Source organism: Pan paniscus, chromosome 9 (assembly GCF_029289425.2).
Source record: "Pan paniscus chromosome 9, NHGRI_mPanPan1-v2.0_pri, whole genome shotgun sequence".
Classification (NCBI taxonomy): Eukaryota; Metazoa; Chordata; class Mammalia; order Primates; family Hominidae; genus Pan; species Pan paniscus.
Genome location: NC_073258.2, coordinates 49,464,289 through 49,478,047, shown reverse-complemented (window position 1 = coordinate 49,478,047; position 13,759 = coordinate 49,464,289). Strand labels below are relative to the sequence as shown.

Sequence of the window (13,759 nt, the reverse complement as noted above, 5' to 3'; positions counted from 1 at the left end):
ACATTTGTTGTGATAAATAAAAACTAAAATAGCATAAGCCTTGCCACCAGATCAGTTCAAATCAGTCAGATTTTGTAGACAAATAAGTTATGATAAAGGATTGAGGACCAGCACTCACTTACAACTTCTTTGAGCATTAAGCCTCCTCCCTCAGGAAGACAGAGGTGAGAAAGCTGGAAGTCGCTTTGAGACTCACCTGCTCTGCTGATGCCATGCAGGTGGGTAGCAGCGGGATGACAGGAAACATATACTCCAGTGGGTAGATCATTGCCACGAATGCCATCACAGACATGGAGAGTGCATTGTAGTCTCGGGACTGTAGCACCACCTGTCATGAGCCATCCAGTAAGAATCACTCCAAAACATAAAATATGGTTTACAAGAAAACAGCTTCCAACATTACAACTTGGTTTCCACTTCATCGAGCCTACAGCTCCAGCTTTGTCTCCCCCACTGCCCCCTGCCCGACCATGCCTGCCACCTCCCAATCCAGGCACAATGGTGATCCTCAGTCACCTGAGATATGCAAATCACTCCCTTACCTTCCTAGTTCTTGTACTGCCCATCCCAGGACCACTCACTGAAACAGAACTACTGATATTTCCAAAGAATTAGGTCAGTACAATTAAGGATAAGCCCTAATGAATGGTAAACCCTCTAAATACATCCCACATGATACCAGAATCTTAATTCAACCCACATCTACGGAACACCTGCTGTTTACCAGGCATCATGTTACCTCCTGAAGACAAAAAGGTGAAAAATATGTAGTCCCTGTCCTCTAAGAGCTCGTGGTCTGGCCACTGGCATATTTAAGAGTTTCTCCCCTAGAAAGGTCTAGGAAGCTTGCCTCTCACCTTGTGCTCTAACAGAATGCAGGTTAGCACCTGGAGACAGGCGTCCACACCTAGAAGTTCCAAGGGAAGGTGCAGTGGGAAATCCACTAGGGTGAATCGAGATGGGTCTGGAAGAGCAAAGGTCAGAGCTGGCTGGAGCTCTTGGGGTAGGACCTCGATGTCTACTCGCTTCTGCCCAGAGACGGGTACTGGGGAGCGCAGCAATCGATAGATCCAGGCCTCAATCTCTCGAAGGTCATGCAGAAGGGCACTTGACTTCTCCTCTACCAGCAGCGATCCAGTAAAGATCCGCCACATGGTGTCCCTGAGAAGCAGACAGCAGGAATCAGACACTTTAGCATCAGAAGCTTATACCCTACTGCAACTCAGTATCACCACAGAGGCTCTAACGATGACAATGGGAAACGGAGCATCATTAAGAAAGCCCAGTCTCTGAGCTCAGATAGGACCGGAAAGTATATACAATGGCAAAAGCAAATGTAAAGATATATACTGGGTAAGACTTACTGTCCTAACCACAGTTAAAACACCAAATTCCAGCATTACTCCAAACACAATTTTGGAAAGAGGTCTAACTCTGCAGCAGTCTTTTGCTTAGTAAAGATTAACTCTTGGCTGGGGATGATGCTCACGCCTATAATCCCAGCACTTTGGGAGGCCAACATGGGTGGACCACCTGAGGTGAGGAGTTTGAGACCAGCCTGGCCAACATGGCGAAACCTTGTCTCTACAAAAATACCAAAATTAGCTGGTCATGGTGGCGTGCACCTGTAATCCCAGCTACTCGGGAGGCTGAGGCAGAAGGATCACTTGAACCCAGGAGGCAGGGGTTGCAGTGAGCCGAGATCGCACCACTGCACTCCAGCCTGGGCAACAGAGCGAGACTCTGTCTCCAAAAGAAAAAAGATTAACTCTAAATACTCTAAATATGCTTAATAGGTCTGAAGGACCTTGAGCTGTAGAGGAAATTTCCTATGCCCCTCAAAGACCAATTACATGGAATCTATAAATGCTTCCCCCATTAGGCATCAGCAGCAAACTGTACCTTTGTACGCCTCGAGGGATGCCCAGTTTCTTGCCCAGAAGGCGCTCACTACAGCAGTCCACCAGGCGCTTGAGGGTATACAAACACTCTCGGAAGGTGGAGAAGAAAGGGTAGTGGCTGAGCACGCACAGGGACGTGAGAGTACTGTTGCGGGAGCGGCTCCCCGCCTTGGCCCGGCGTTTGCCCCGAGGAGACTGGTTCACATCAGGGGTAGAGTCAGCACTGAGAGGCTGCAGGGATGAGCCACTCTCTGAGCTCTCAGTGCCACCCTCTTCTGAGGCACAGGTGGCATGGGTTCCTTCCTTCCCACGGGACCCTGCCCCACCTTCCCCCTTCTCCTTAGAGATTCGCTTTTGGAAGGAGCGGTAGAAGTTAACACAGATGCCATATCGCGTGACTCCAGTGTCCTTGTCAGTGAGGGTGAAGACAAAAGAGGTATCATCCCGAAGGCTCATGCGCCGCTGCCGCACGCTCAGGCAGCCCTCGGGCTGGCAGAAGAACACTACATCTGGGGGCAGGGGAAACTCAGTGTGATCCTCCAAGGGGTATCGCCGTAGCAATTCAGGAGTCTGGGCCACGCTATCACTGCTCGGGTGCCTGAAGAACATAAAGACAAATTCAGCAGCCTGAAGGGATGGAATGGGCTATCGAATTTTAACCACAGTCAACAAATAAAGCTCAAGATGCTATTTTGGATAAAGTAACCTGACTGTAACACCTTGGAAAATATGGCTGCTGCCTGCCGCATGGAGCTGGCAACCTAAGTGAAGTCTACACTGTCATGAAGGCATCTATTCTGAAATGAAGGGGAGATTTTGACAATAAAATTATCACTGGCACCTTAAGATGATTAACATCTTTTAAAGTGAATTAACTAATAAATTACCAAAAAAGTATACATAGAGGAGTAGCTTATAATGTACTTTTTCTTTTTACAAAATAAGAAAACTGAGGTATAAAGAGTATATTTGCTCGACATCAAGAAGATGTTAGTTAAGAGCAGGGTTTTGCTTTCAATCCACCTGATTTTGTTTTTTTCCCTACTGGCTTCGATGCTCCCATCAGGGTAAAATAACAGGCGAAGATGAGCTATGCAAAGCAACATGGAAATCGGAGAGGGGAACAACTGCAGATTTTATGGCTATCCCAGATATTAAGACAAAAGTCAATCTCTTCTTGGTTACCTGGCCCCTACGATCACTAGATAGTCAAGTAACCGAGGACAGAACTTCTTCTTTTGCACCATGGTTCCAATTCATCAGTTTATCTCAGAGAAGCATCAGGGCACCAAGCAAGGAGTCAGCATTCCCGGGAGGAATTCTGAAAATCGAAGTCTAATAGGAAAAAAAGTACTGATAAGATCCACTGCTGTGCCTAAGGGACTCATCCTTCTCAACTTCTTCCCGGCCAGAGGCAGAGGTCAGAAGGTTTTCCACTTTCATACTAATGATAGGAGAACTTGACGCTTGCCTAGCCTCGTGTCTAGGCTCATGAGCTCACAGAATCAAATGTTAAAAAATAGATAGGCCAGGCACGGTGGCTCACGCCTGTAACCCCAGAACTCTGGGAGGCCGAGGCGGATCACCTGAGGTCAGGAGTTTGAGACCAGCTGGCCAACATGGCAAAACCCCATCTCTACTAAAAATACAAAAAAATTAGCCGGGTGTGGTGGCACACATCTGTAATCCCAGCTACTCGGGAGTCTGAGGCATGAGAATCGCTTGAACCCAGGAGGTGGAGGCTGTGGTGAGCTGAGATCGCACCACTGCACTCGAGCCTGGGTGACAGAGTGAGACTCCGTCTCAAGAAAAAAAAAATGTAGATAAATAATGGTTCACCTACCTATCCCTACCAATGACTTAATTTCCAGCTTAACGCCTGGGGCTCTGTTTCTGAAAAAAAGACCTAGGCCATCTAATCTGGACTCAGTCATTGTAACAAAAATTGAAGTCACTCTCAGGACCCCTCCAGGGTGGATCAGGATCAAACCAGACTCCTCAACTAGCTAGCACTAACCTGCACTTCTAGGTCTAGATGGAAACGTAATTATTCTGTTTCAACAATCTACATTCAGCTTGATGTGAAACTACCATATAGACTGTCTAGTTAACCATGCTCAGACAATAACAGCTGGCTATTCTACCTCATGTGATCTCAAATGAAAATGTCCATGCCCCAATTGCCTAATCTGCACCACTTTTCTCCCTCCTTCAGGCAAGAAAGGAGCCCAGAGGCCACTGCTACTAGCTCTGCCCTTGGTGCTGAATCATAATCTCTCCTCTATTTTGATCTCAGGCTCAGAATCAGTAATACAATACCCACAGATGAGTCCTTGTCCTACTATACATTACAGAGGCTATGAATTAGAGGCAGAAATACCAGGATTTCTGCAAGGACAGGGAGAGGTGCCCAGAGAAATTTCTAAACTATGTCCTAAAATTAGGAAAAGCTTTCATGGTCTTAATTATAATTTATTTCGTGTTAAGTGTCTATACACTTCTCTAAATAAAACGTTTCACCCCGCTGCACAGCTATTTCTAGTAGGGCTACTTCTTCTATGAGTAGAAGTTCTTTTCTCATATTTCTAGTGTTCCAGGATTCTACCTCTGTGCTCTACATGCGGCCTAAGACCTTGTCCAATGCACACGGAGAGAAACCCATTATCGTATACACACACACACCCTCTACTCCCTCACCTGCTGTTGCGGGCACTCCCATATATACAGACATACACACTCCCTGGATGCTTAAGGCCCTATTTGGTTTAGGTAATGAGTAGAAGTTTTTTCTCCCCTACCTAACAATAAACAAGACCTATTTGCAATACCTCTCAAATCCTCAAAATACTGCTTTCTCCTTTCCCTTGCTCCCAATAGAGGACCTGCAGGTAATAGGATTCAGTTTTATCTCCATAGCGACTCCGGCTCCCAGCACTATTTATAGCAGAGCCACAGCCCCTCCCCTGCTTGGTGACCGCACAGTGCTAGCAGCTGCTACTCCAGAGTCGGCCAAGGCCCATAACAATTCACTCTCCTCGAACCTAGAGACACTTCTCCCACTGACAGTACCTGCTAAGAATTAGGTTGTCTTCTCCCTCATCTGTCTGTAGTTTGTACTTCGTCCTAATTCTGGCTTTTGATAGTGATATCTCTAGAACACCACCAGGTTTCTGAGCACGCCATATATTCATTTCTAGGTATCACCACTGCTTAACGAACCCAAACAGTCCCTTGGTTCTCCCAACTGCAATAGAGTCATGAGCAAACTGCAGGAGGTGGGGCACTATAACAGAGCCGCACTCAGCTCCTCCTGAGCAGAATCCAAGGGGGAGAGAAATAGAGAAATGAAATGGGATATGAGTAAAAAGCATAATTTGTTTTAATAAAGAATTATGTAGTTAACCTGTCATGGGATTCGGAAAAATAAAAGAATTATGTAGAAATGACTAGAGTGAGAGCCAAAGTATCTTAAAGTAAAACAGAATTTATAGAACCAGAGCTCTAGGCTACACCTTGCAATCTATGTTTACATTGAAAACCCGGAGCCCTCTCCAACCAAAATCTCAAAGATCAGGCCTGAAGCACCTCCTACTGAGTACGCATCAGGCCTCTCTAGCCTTGGTGGGATCTCAGTCCCTCTCCACTGACAACTATCTGACGAAACTCAAGTCACTCACAATCATTTCCTTCCAGAGCCACAAGGACCCTGAGATCTTGTTATTATTCTAGCTACGGGTGGTAGGATAAATTTTTAGCCAGAGTTCACATCTGATCAGCAGCCACTGCCTTCAGTTATTCAGATTGCAAAGATAACTAAGATTTTCCTTCTCATTCTCTCCTCTCTCCCCTCCCCACAAAGACTAACACCTCTAACTCCTCTAAAGACTAAATCCTCTAACATCACCCACAACTCACACTCTTGTCTTCACAACCAACGAGGCTCCGAATCTGCCTCTTGCCTCAATCATGTTTACTAACGTAGAGCCTGTGGTTCCTATCTTCCTGTATTCCAAAAGCATCCAGCTCAAAATGCATATCTATCTGCTGAAGTCCGACATCACCATCAGCTCCACCCAGAGGTAGATTTAGGATTCACAAACTTTTAAGTTATCTATGCCTTTTCAGCAGAAATAGCCATGCTAACCAACCCCTGGATTCGTCCCTCATTTTGGACAGGATCTCACAGTAAAACCACAGGAACCAGAGAGCGATATGACATCTCTGCTGACGTGAACACAACAGGAGGCTCTCCTTCCCTCCTCTACCTCCCCAGGCAGTGACCTTGCAAGCTCATCAGCACAGACTGGTCCAGCGTATGGGAGAACTGGAGCAAGGAGGCTGGCAGCTGGCAGGGTTGGGGTAGAGGGGAGGGCAGGGAAAGGTGGAAGAAGGTAGATACACGAGGATGGGGAGGAGAGCGATTGCAGAAAGATGAAATGGTGTTCTCTCTCCAGCAAGTCAATTTCGAAACATCAAGTTAAAAAAAAAATTTCTTGAGAACCAAACGTGTTTCTCCAAATTCTAGCCAAAAATAAGGCGCAAGCACGCACACGCACAAGCACACCCGCCAAGCGCTGTGCGGGCTCGGCCCCGGGGCTGGCCAGCTCTGCCCGCCCCCTCACCTGCTGGACAGTTCTCCCCCGCCCCCGCCCCCGCCCCGAACCTGAACCCGAGCCGCCCGCTCGGCAGGAACCAAGCCCAGTAGCCTGAGCCCCCTCCTCTGCCCGGGGCGCCCCCATTCCCGGCCCCGCCCCTCCTCGGCAGACCCCCGTCCCCACGCCCCTTCACACTCCCCCAGGGCCTCCTGACAGACCCCTTCCCCCAAGAGCCACGGTGTCCTCTCAGAGCCCGTCTCCCGCTCGGAGTCCCCAGACGCTCGCCCAGGACCCCCACCGGCCCAGACTCTCCTACCTCCCAAGCTCTGGGGGACTGGCCAGGCCCAGCCCGACGTCCCCCGGCAGCGGGGCGTCAGTCGCTCCCCAGCGCGGCGCCGCTCCGAGCGGGCGCCAGTTCCGCGTCTGCACTGGGGGGCACGCACCACTCGCGCGGGGTGCGGAGGGGGAGGCCGGGGCCGGGGCTGTACCATTGAGCCCGGGGGGCCGGGGCTGCGCCGAGCCGAGCGCCGCGGGGCGGGGCCGACCTCGGGAGACAGCGGCTGCGCACAGACCTAGCCTAGCGCCCGTGGGCGCGGGAGGGCGCGCCAGGCCGACCTAGCGCCGTCGCGTGCCAAGTGGAGGACCCACAGCAGTACCTTCTGTTTGGGTTGCTCAGAGAGACTCTCACCCGACGGGGTCATAGCGCCCGTTTCGACGACATGGGGATTCCTCTGAAAGTCACTTCCCAAGATAATCGGCCCCTGAGACTTCCTGACGGGCTCCCCATCCCCCAGTCCTCACCCCCACTCACGCGCTTTGGCGGTGCTCGGCGCCCGAGCAGGGAAGCCGGCTGCCGCGCGGTGGAGCCTACCAATCCTGGGCAGCGGGGGCAGAGGGGGCCGCGCGGCCGCGGTTACCTCCACCGGGCGCGCGCGGGGAGTGGGGGGGCGTGGCCGCGCCGCGGCGCCCGCTGGGAGATGGAGTCCAGTCAGTCCGCGAGGACAGCCCCGCCGCAGGACATCCTCCCCGCGGCCACACGGCTCTTCTCTTCCTGTCCCAAAGGGCCTGGGGACCGACACTGGGTTCTAGGTCTTTCAGGTTGTGCCTTTTTCAGATGCCAAAGGAAAAACCAAGGCATGCTACACATGCACGTGAGGTGCACCGCCGACGCCTTAGCGCTGAAATCCAACACTTCCTCCTCCACCGCAGAAAGGCAACCGGATCCTACCCGGATCCCAGCAGGGGAAGGGGGCGCCTAAGCCTCAGCATTCCATTTACCCATATGGCGCAGTGGGGGTTAGTAAGAAGAGGCCCCCTCTCACGGCCAAGGCTGTCATTTGTGACTCTCCCTCCTCTGAGCCTGGAGGCGGATCCTAAAGATCGCAGGCTTCCTCCTCTATTACCGTGTCCCCACCCCCAATCCAGAAATTGGTTTCTCTCATTTTGTATTCATTTTGATCTTCCTGTTCAAACAGTACCAGACCTATCAGTGAGGCGGCGCTGAGGCATTTATGGCCATACCACAGAGTGACAGTGGAGAATTTTTCTTGGGGCCCTGTGGGAAAAACAGGAAGTGGTGGAGGCAGGATGGGCAGGGCTCTGGAGAACCTTGTGCAAAGTGGCCCCCAGGCCCATCCGTTTGTGGGGTCAGCATGATCTTCAGACACAGCACAGTGTTAGCGAGGGCTCCACTGCTCAGTAGCCACAAAACTCGCAACCCTTTGACTCTCTTTTAATGCCACGGGAGGATCTCCTTGCCCAGCTCCCAGGAATGTTTGCCCTTCTCAGTCTGTTCCACTTCTAGGAGGCAGCCACCAGGCCTCAGCCATCCGGCCAAGAAAACAGAAAATATGGGGACAGAACAGTCATTCGTGCACATCCCAGATCTCAGAGAGCAGCGGTGGGAGCTTTTTGTCCTGCAGACGCAGTGCAAACACTTGCTCTGAGTGGACGCTGCTCAGGGTCCGGAGGCTCACCAGTTTCATTAGCATCCGTGGGAACATCAGTCGGTCCTGGGGAAAGGAGAGAGACAAACACAGCTTTTGCCTGTCCCCAGGGAAGCGGGGCAAGAGTAGGGGAGTTGTGGGAGAGGTGAATTGTCTGCACACCATGCAGTCAGAGAGAAATTCTTGAAGGGAAAGTAGGTATGTCAGGGAATGGGCCTGTGTGTGGGAAGGAGGAAAAGGAGCACCATGGGGAGACTCACATGGGGATGGTGGATGGAGACGTAGGCATGCAGGGCTTCCACATATGTGTGCTGCAGCCTCTCTACCTGGAGCTGGTCCTGCACGTTGGGCCGGTCTATAGGTCACCAAGAGAGTTGAGGAGCAGGTCTGGCCAGGGTCCAGTTCCATACCCCAAATTGCAACCAAAATATAGAGACATGCTCCAGCCAAGCTCTCTCATCCTAAAATAACACAGCAAATGCCTCCACCCTCCCAAGCCACCACCCCCCTCCCCCCACCGATTCCTGTGGGACCTGCAGCCCTCCTTGGTGTAAGTCTCTTGCTGTTTCCCATTGCCCCTCCTCCACACCTGCAGAGAAGATGCTGATAGCAATGAGCAAGGCAAACTCGGCATCATTGAGTTGCAGCTCATTCATGGCCCTGGAGAACTCGAAGATGGGGTTGATGAATTCCACTTGCAGCCCTGGGGAGGAAGAAGGGAGGCTGACGCAAGCAGCAGGAGCAGCAGGAACTTTCTTCTCTCCTCACCTTAGGGAACTATTAGGAACTCACTAAGAAGTTTACTGAGGCCGGGCACAGTGGCTCACGCCTGTAATCCCAGCACTTTCGGAGGCTGAGGCGGGCAGATCACCTGAAGTCAGGAGTTCGAGAAGAGCCTGGCCAACATGGCGAAACCCCGTCTGTACTAAAAACACAAAAACTAGCCAGGCGTGGTGGCAGGTGCCTGTAATCCCAGCTACTTGGGAGGCTGAGGCAGGAGAATTGCTTGAACACGGGAGGCGGAGGTTGCAGTGACCCAAGATTGCACTACTGCACTCCAGCCTGGGCGATAGAGCGAGACTCCGTCAAAAAAAAAAAAAGGTCTACAAGGCTTTGCTGTGTAACCTTGAACAAATGTCTTAACCCCTCTAAGCCTCATCTGTGAAATGGGAATCATATCTGAACCCTTCTCAGAAAATTGTTGGTATGGTTCAATGACAAAGTATGCAGGGCACTTAGCGCTGTGTCTGGCACACAAGAGGTGCTGAATTAAATAATAATTCTGGTATTCTTGTTTTTTTTCTTTGAGACAGGGTCTTGTTCTATCACCCAGACTGGAGTGCAGTAGCACAATCACAGCTCACTGCAGCCTCGACCTCCCGGGTGCAAGCCATCCTCCTACTTCAGCCTCCCTAGTAGCTGGGACTACAGGTGCATACCATCACAAGTAGCTAATTCTTATATTTTTAGTTGTGACAGGATTTCACCATGTTGCCCAGGCTGGTCTCGAACTCCTGGACTCAAGCAATCCACCCGCCTCGCCCTCCCAAAGTGCTGGGATTACAGGCACGAGACACCATCACCTGCCAATTCTGTCATTAAAATTCTTGAGGGCTCCACATTTCTAGAAAGAGGCAACTCTTATTTTTGTTTATCAAGAATCCTTTTTCAGCAAGGCACGGCGGTTCATGCCTGTAATCCCAGTATTTTGGGAGGCCGAGGCAGGGGGATCACCTGAGGTCAGGAGTTTGAGACCAGCCTGGCCGACATGGCAAAACCCTGTCTCACTGAAAATACAAAAATTAGCTGGGCGTGGTGGTGCACTCCTGTAATTCCAGCTACTTAGGAGGCTGAGGGAGGAGAATTGCTTGAATCTGGGAGGCGGAGGTTGCAGTGAGCCAAGATCACGCCACTGCACTCCAGCCTGGATGACAGAGTGAAACTCCATCTCAAAAAAAAAAAAAAGAAAAAGAAAAAAGGCTGGATGCGGTGGCTTATCCCTATAATCCCAGCACTTTAGGAGGCCGAGGCAGACGGATTGCCTGAGCTCAAGAGTTTGAGACCAGCCTGGGCAACACAGTGAAACCCGGTCTCTACTAAAAATACAAAAATTAACTGGGCGTGGTGGCGCACCTGTAGTCCCAGCTACTTGGGAGGCTGAGCAGGCGAATTGCTTGAACCTGGGAGGTGGAGGTTGCAGTGAGCCGAGATTGTTCTACTTGCACTCCAGCCTAGGCGACAGAGCAAGATTCTGGCTAAAAAAAAAAAAAAATCCTTTTTCAGCAGGGCACGGTGGTTCACACCTGTAGTCCCAGCTACTCAAGGAGGATCACTTGAGCCCAGAAGGTCGAGGCTGCATTGAGCCATGATTGATCACACCACTGCATTCAGCCTGGGCGACAGAGCGAGACCCTGTTTCAAAGAAAAAAAAAGACTTGTTTTTCACTGGCATTGGCCTTACTTATTTGAACACTAGAGATACATTTCATGTATCACATCCTCGAGGGAATATTGCAGTATGGGTGAGGATGTGGATTTTGGTGCCAGACTGCCTCGGGTTGAGTCCTGGCTCTACCACTTACAAGGCAGTGTGACCTTGTGTAATTTATTTAACCTCTCTGGGCTTTGGTTTTCCCATCTATAAAATGGGAATAATAATAGTACCTATCTCATAAATATGTGGCATATATGGTAACTACCACATAAGTGTTTGTAAAATAAATAAAAAAATTTTTTTTTGAGACAAAGAGTCTTGCTCTGTTGCCAGACTAGAGTGCAGTTGCATGATCTCGGCTCACTGCAAGCTCTGCCTCCCAGGTTCAAGCGATTCTCCTGCCTCAGCCTCTTGAGTAGCTGGGACTACTGGTGCATGTCACCATGCCCAGCTAATTTTTGTATTTTTAGTAGAGACAGGATTTCACCTTGTTGGCCAGGATGGTCTCGATCTCTTGACCTCGTGATCTGCCTGCCTCGGCCTCCCAAAGTACTGGGATTACAGGCATGAGCCACCGCGCCTGGTCAATAAATAATACATTTTTCTTGGAAACAGTCTTCCTGCTGAGAAGACTAAAATGCAACAAAACATGAGCTAAAGTAATGATACCTAGAGAATGTCTCTCATACACATTGTCAAAGTCTCTGCACCCTACAGAGTTCCCCAGGCTTTGTCAGATTTCTTTTAGCAACCATCTGCTACACTTTTCCATTCAAGGCTTCTTGGTGAGTCACTTCCTGTACTTTCACCCTGATGTTTATCAAGTGTTGTGTGTTAGTCCATTTAATGGGCAGGCCCCATTTTCTTTTTCTTTTTTCTTTTTTTGAGATGGAGTCTTGCTCTGTCACCCAGGCTGGAGTGCAGTGGCGCGATCTCAGCTCACTGCAACCTCAGCCTTCTGGGTTCAAGCAATTCTCCTGCCTCAGCCTCCCGAGTAGCTGGGACCACAGGTGTGCACCACCACGCCCAGCTAATTTTTGTATTTTCAGTAGAGATGGGGTTTCGCCATATGGGCCAGGCTGGTCTCGAACTCCTGACCTCAGGTGATCCGCCTGCCTCGGCCTCCCAAAGTGCTGGGATTTCAGGTGTAAGCCACCACGCCCGGCGGCAAGCCCCATTTTCTAAAGCATTTCTTGGTGAGGTTTTGAGCCCCAAAGTGTGGCAAACAGCCCCCTTTATAGAGAAATTAAGAGGAGGTTCTATAGTTAGCTAATGCACCTCTTGAGGGTCTGCTGATGCCCACGGAATGAACACCTCAAATGTGCTCAGTCCATGTCACCAGTTATCTACTGCATGCAGTAAATAGTAGCGGATAGGGAGGGGAGGAGACTTGACAAACAGAGCTCCTGTTCCTTCTCCCCAAGACCTCACTCATGAAATGAGAAATGCAAGCATGATTACTTCAAAACTGCTTGTATAAATAAATCTGTGAATAGGTGCAGATTCAGATAGCATGAGTCTACAAGTGCAAAAGGAAAACAAAGATCTTAGAACTGGGCAGGGTTCCACAAGGAGGATATTCTGAAGGAGGGGAGAGCCACGGTTAAGAAGGTCTGAGATAATAACCATCGAGGAAAAAGTGGTTTGGAAGAGGGGGACAGGGCTGGGCTTTAAAGCTGGATAAAGTCATTAAATCACCCCATTAGGTGTCAATACATCCAGGCAGCACACCGGTTACTATAGAAGGCAAAAGGTGCCAACATAGCCCTGTTATGCCCTACAGCGAAGAGTGGCCTTCCTAGAAAGCTCACTGGGTGGACCTGCGTTGGGAGAGCAAGAGGCATGTGAGCTGGCCTGAGTTATCAGAAACCAAGGAAGGCTTGATGACTGGCCTGGCCACAGATCTACCAGCCCTGAGAGTGGAGTCAGGGCATCAGCCATATTTTACAGCCCCACTCATCCAGTCGTTAAGCTACTTGGTTTCCTGCTGAAGCTCAATTCCAGTCCCTCCAAAACTCCCTCAGCCTCCCGTCCTTTCCCAGGCCAGTTCTCATGATACAAACATTATCAATAGTTGAATATGAAGAAACCCCTTCTGCGTAGCTCCCAAGCGAGCATCAGATAGAGAGACGCAGAGTGAACTAATTTTTGGAGAAAATACTTCAGATATAGGATGGAGATGGAAGCATTCGCTCTTATTGTACATCCTCTCTGGGCATGTTTGCCATGCCATGGTTCTGGTTCGTCAGAAAGTGCAATTGAAAAAGAGTAGGGGAGGGCCTGGAGAAGTGGCTCATGGCTGTAATCCCAGGACTTTGGGAGGCTGAGGCGGGCGGATTGCCTGAGCTCAGGAGTTCAAGACCAGCCTGGGCAAAACAGTGAAACCCCATCTCTACTAAAAATACAAAAGTTAGCTGAGCGTAGTGGTGCGCGCCTGTAGTCCCAGCTACTCGGGAGGCTGAGGCAGGGGAATCGTTTGAATCCGGGAGGCAGAAGTTGCAGTGAGCCAAGATCGCGCCACTGCACTCCAGCCTAGCAACAGAGCGAGAATCCATCTCAAAAAAAAAAAAAAAAAAGAAAAGAAAAAAAAAGAAAAAGAGTAGGGGAGGCTGTGTGTGGTGGCTTATGCCTATAATCCCAGCACATTGGGAGGCCGAGGTGGGTGGATCACTTGAGCTCAGGAGTTCGAGACCATTTTGAGACCAGCCTGGGCAACATGGCGAAACCCACTCTCTACAAAAAAATATAAAAATTAGCCTGGCATGGTGGTGCATGCCTGTAGTCCCACCTACTTGGGGGCTGAGGCAGGAGGATTACTGGAGCCCAGGTGGTTGAGGCTGCAGCGAGCCACGTTCATGCCACTGCACTTCAGCCTGCGTGACA

General features: G+C 50.2%; 2 protein-coding genes across 69 annotated transcripts in view; both read right to left on the bottom strand.

Moving 5' to 3' along the window:
- Positions 1 to 7,039, bottom strand: part of MADD (MAP kinase activating death domain) — a 60,159-nt gene extending 53,120 nt beyond the window's left edge. For all 50 annotated transcript variants that reach the window (XM_055093657.2, XM_055093662.2, XM_055093658.2 and 47 more), the window contains exons 1-5: positions 6,813 to 7,039; positions 3,087 to 3,236; positions 1,903 to 2,499; positions 858 to 1,161; positions 197 to 328 (exon numbers count right to left, since the gene is read on the bottom strand). In XM_055093657.2, the coding sequence (XP_054949632.1) occupies positions 197 to 328; positions 858 to 1,161; positions 1,903 to 2,499; positions 3,087 to 3,148 (1,095 nt within the window). In that variant the 5' untranslated portion in view covers positions 3,149 to 3,236; positions 6,813 to 7,039. The remainder of the gene's footprint in view (positions 1 to 196; positions 329 to 857; positions 1,162 to 1,902; positions 2,500 to 3,086; positions 3,237 to 6,812) is intronic.
- A 1,173-nt stretch (positions 7,040 to 8,212) lies between these two features.
- Positions 8,213 to 13,759, bottom strand: part of NR1H3 (nuclear receptor subfamily 1 group H member 3) — a 20,093-nt gene continuing 14,546 nt past the window's right edge. For 17 of the 19 annotated variants that reach the window (XM_055093680.1, XM_034932567.2, XM_034932562.2 and 14 more), the window contains 3 exons: positions 9,032 to 9,145; positions 8,703 to 8,797; positions 8,213 to 8,508 (listed from right to left, as the gene is read on the bottom strand). In XM_055093680.1, the coding sequence (XP_054949655.1) occupies positions 8,362 to 8,508; positions 8,703 to 8,797; positions 9,032 to 9,145 (356 nt within the window). In that variant the 3' untranslated portion in view covers positions 8,213 to 8,361. Of the gene's footprint in view, positions 8,509 to 8,701; positions 8,830 to 9,031; positions 9,146 to 13,759 lie in introns of those variants that run through there. The other 2 variants (XM_063608458.1, XM_063608459.1) reach the window with 2 other exon arrangements.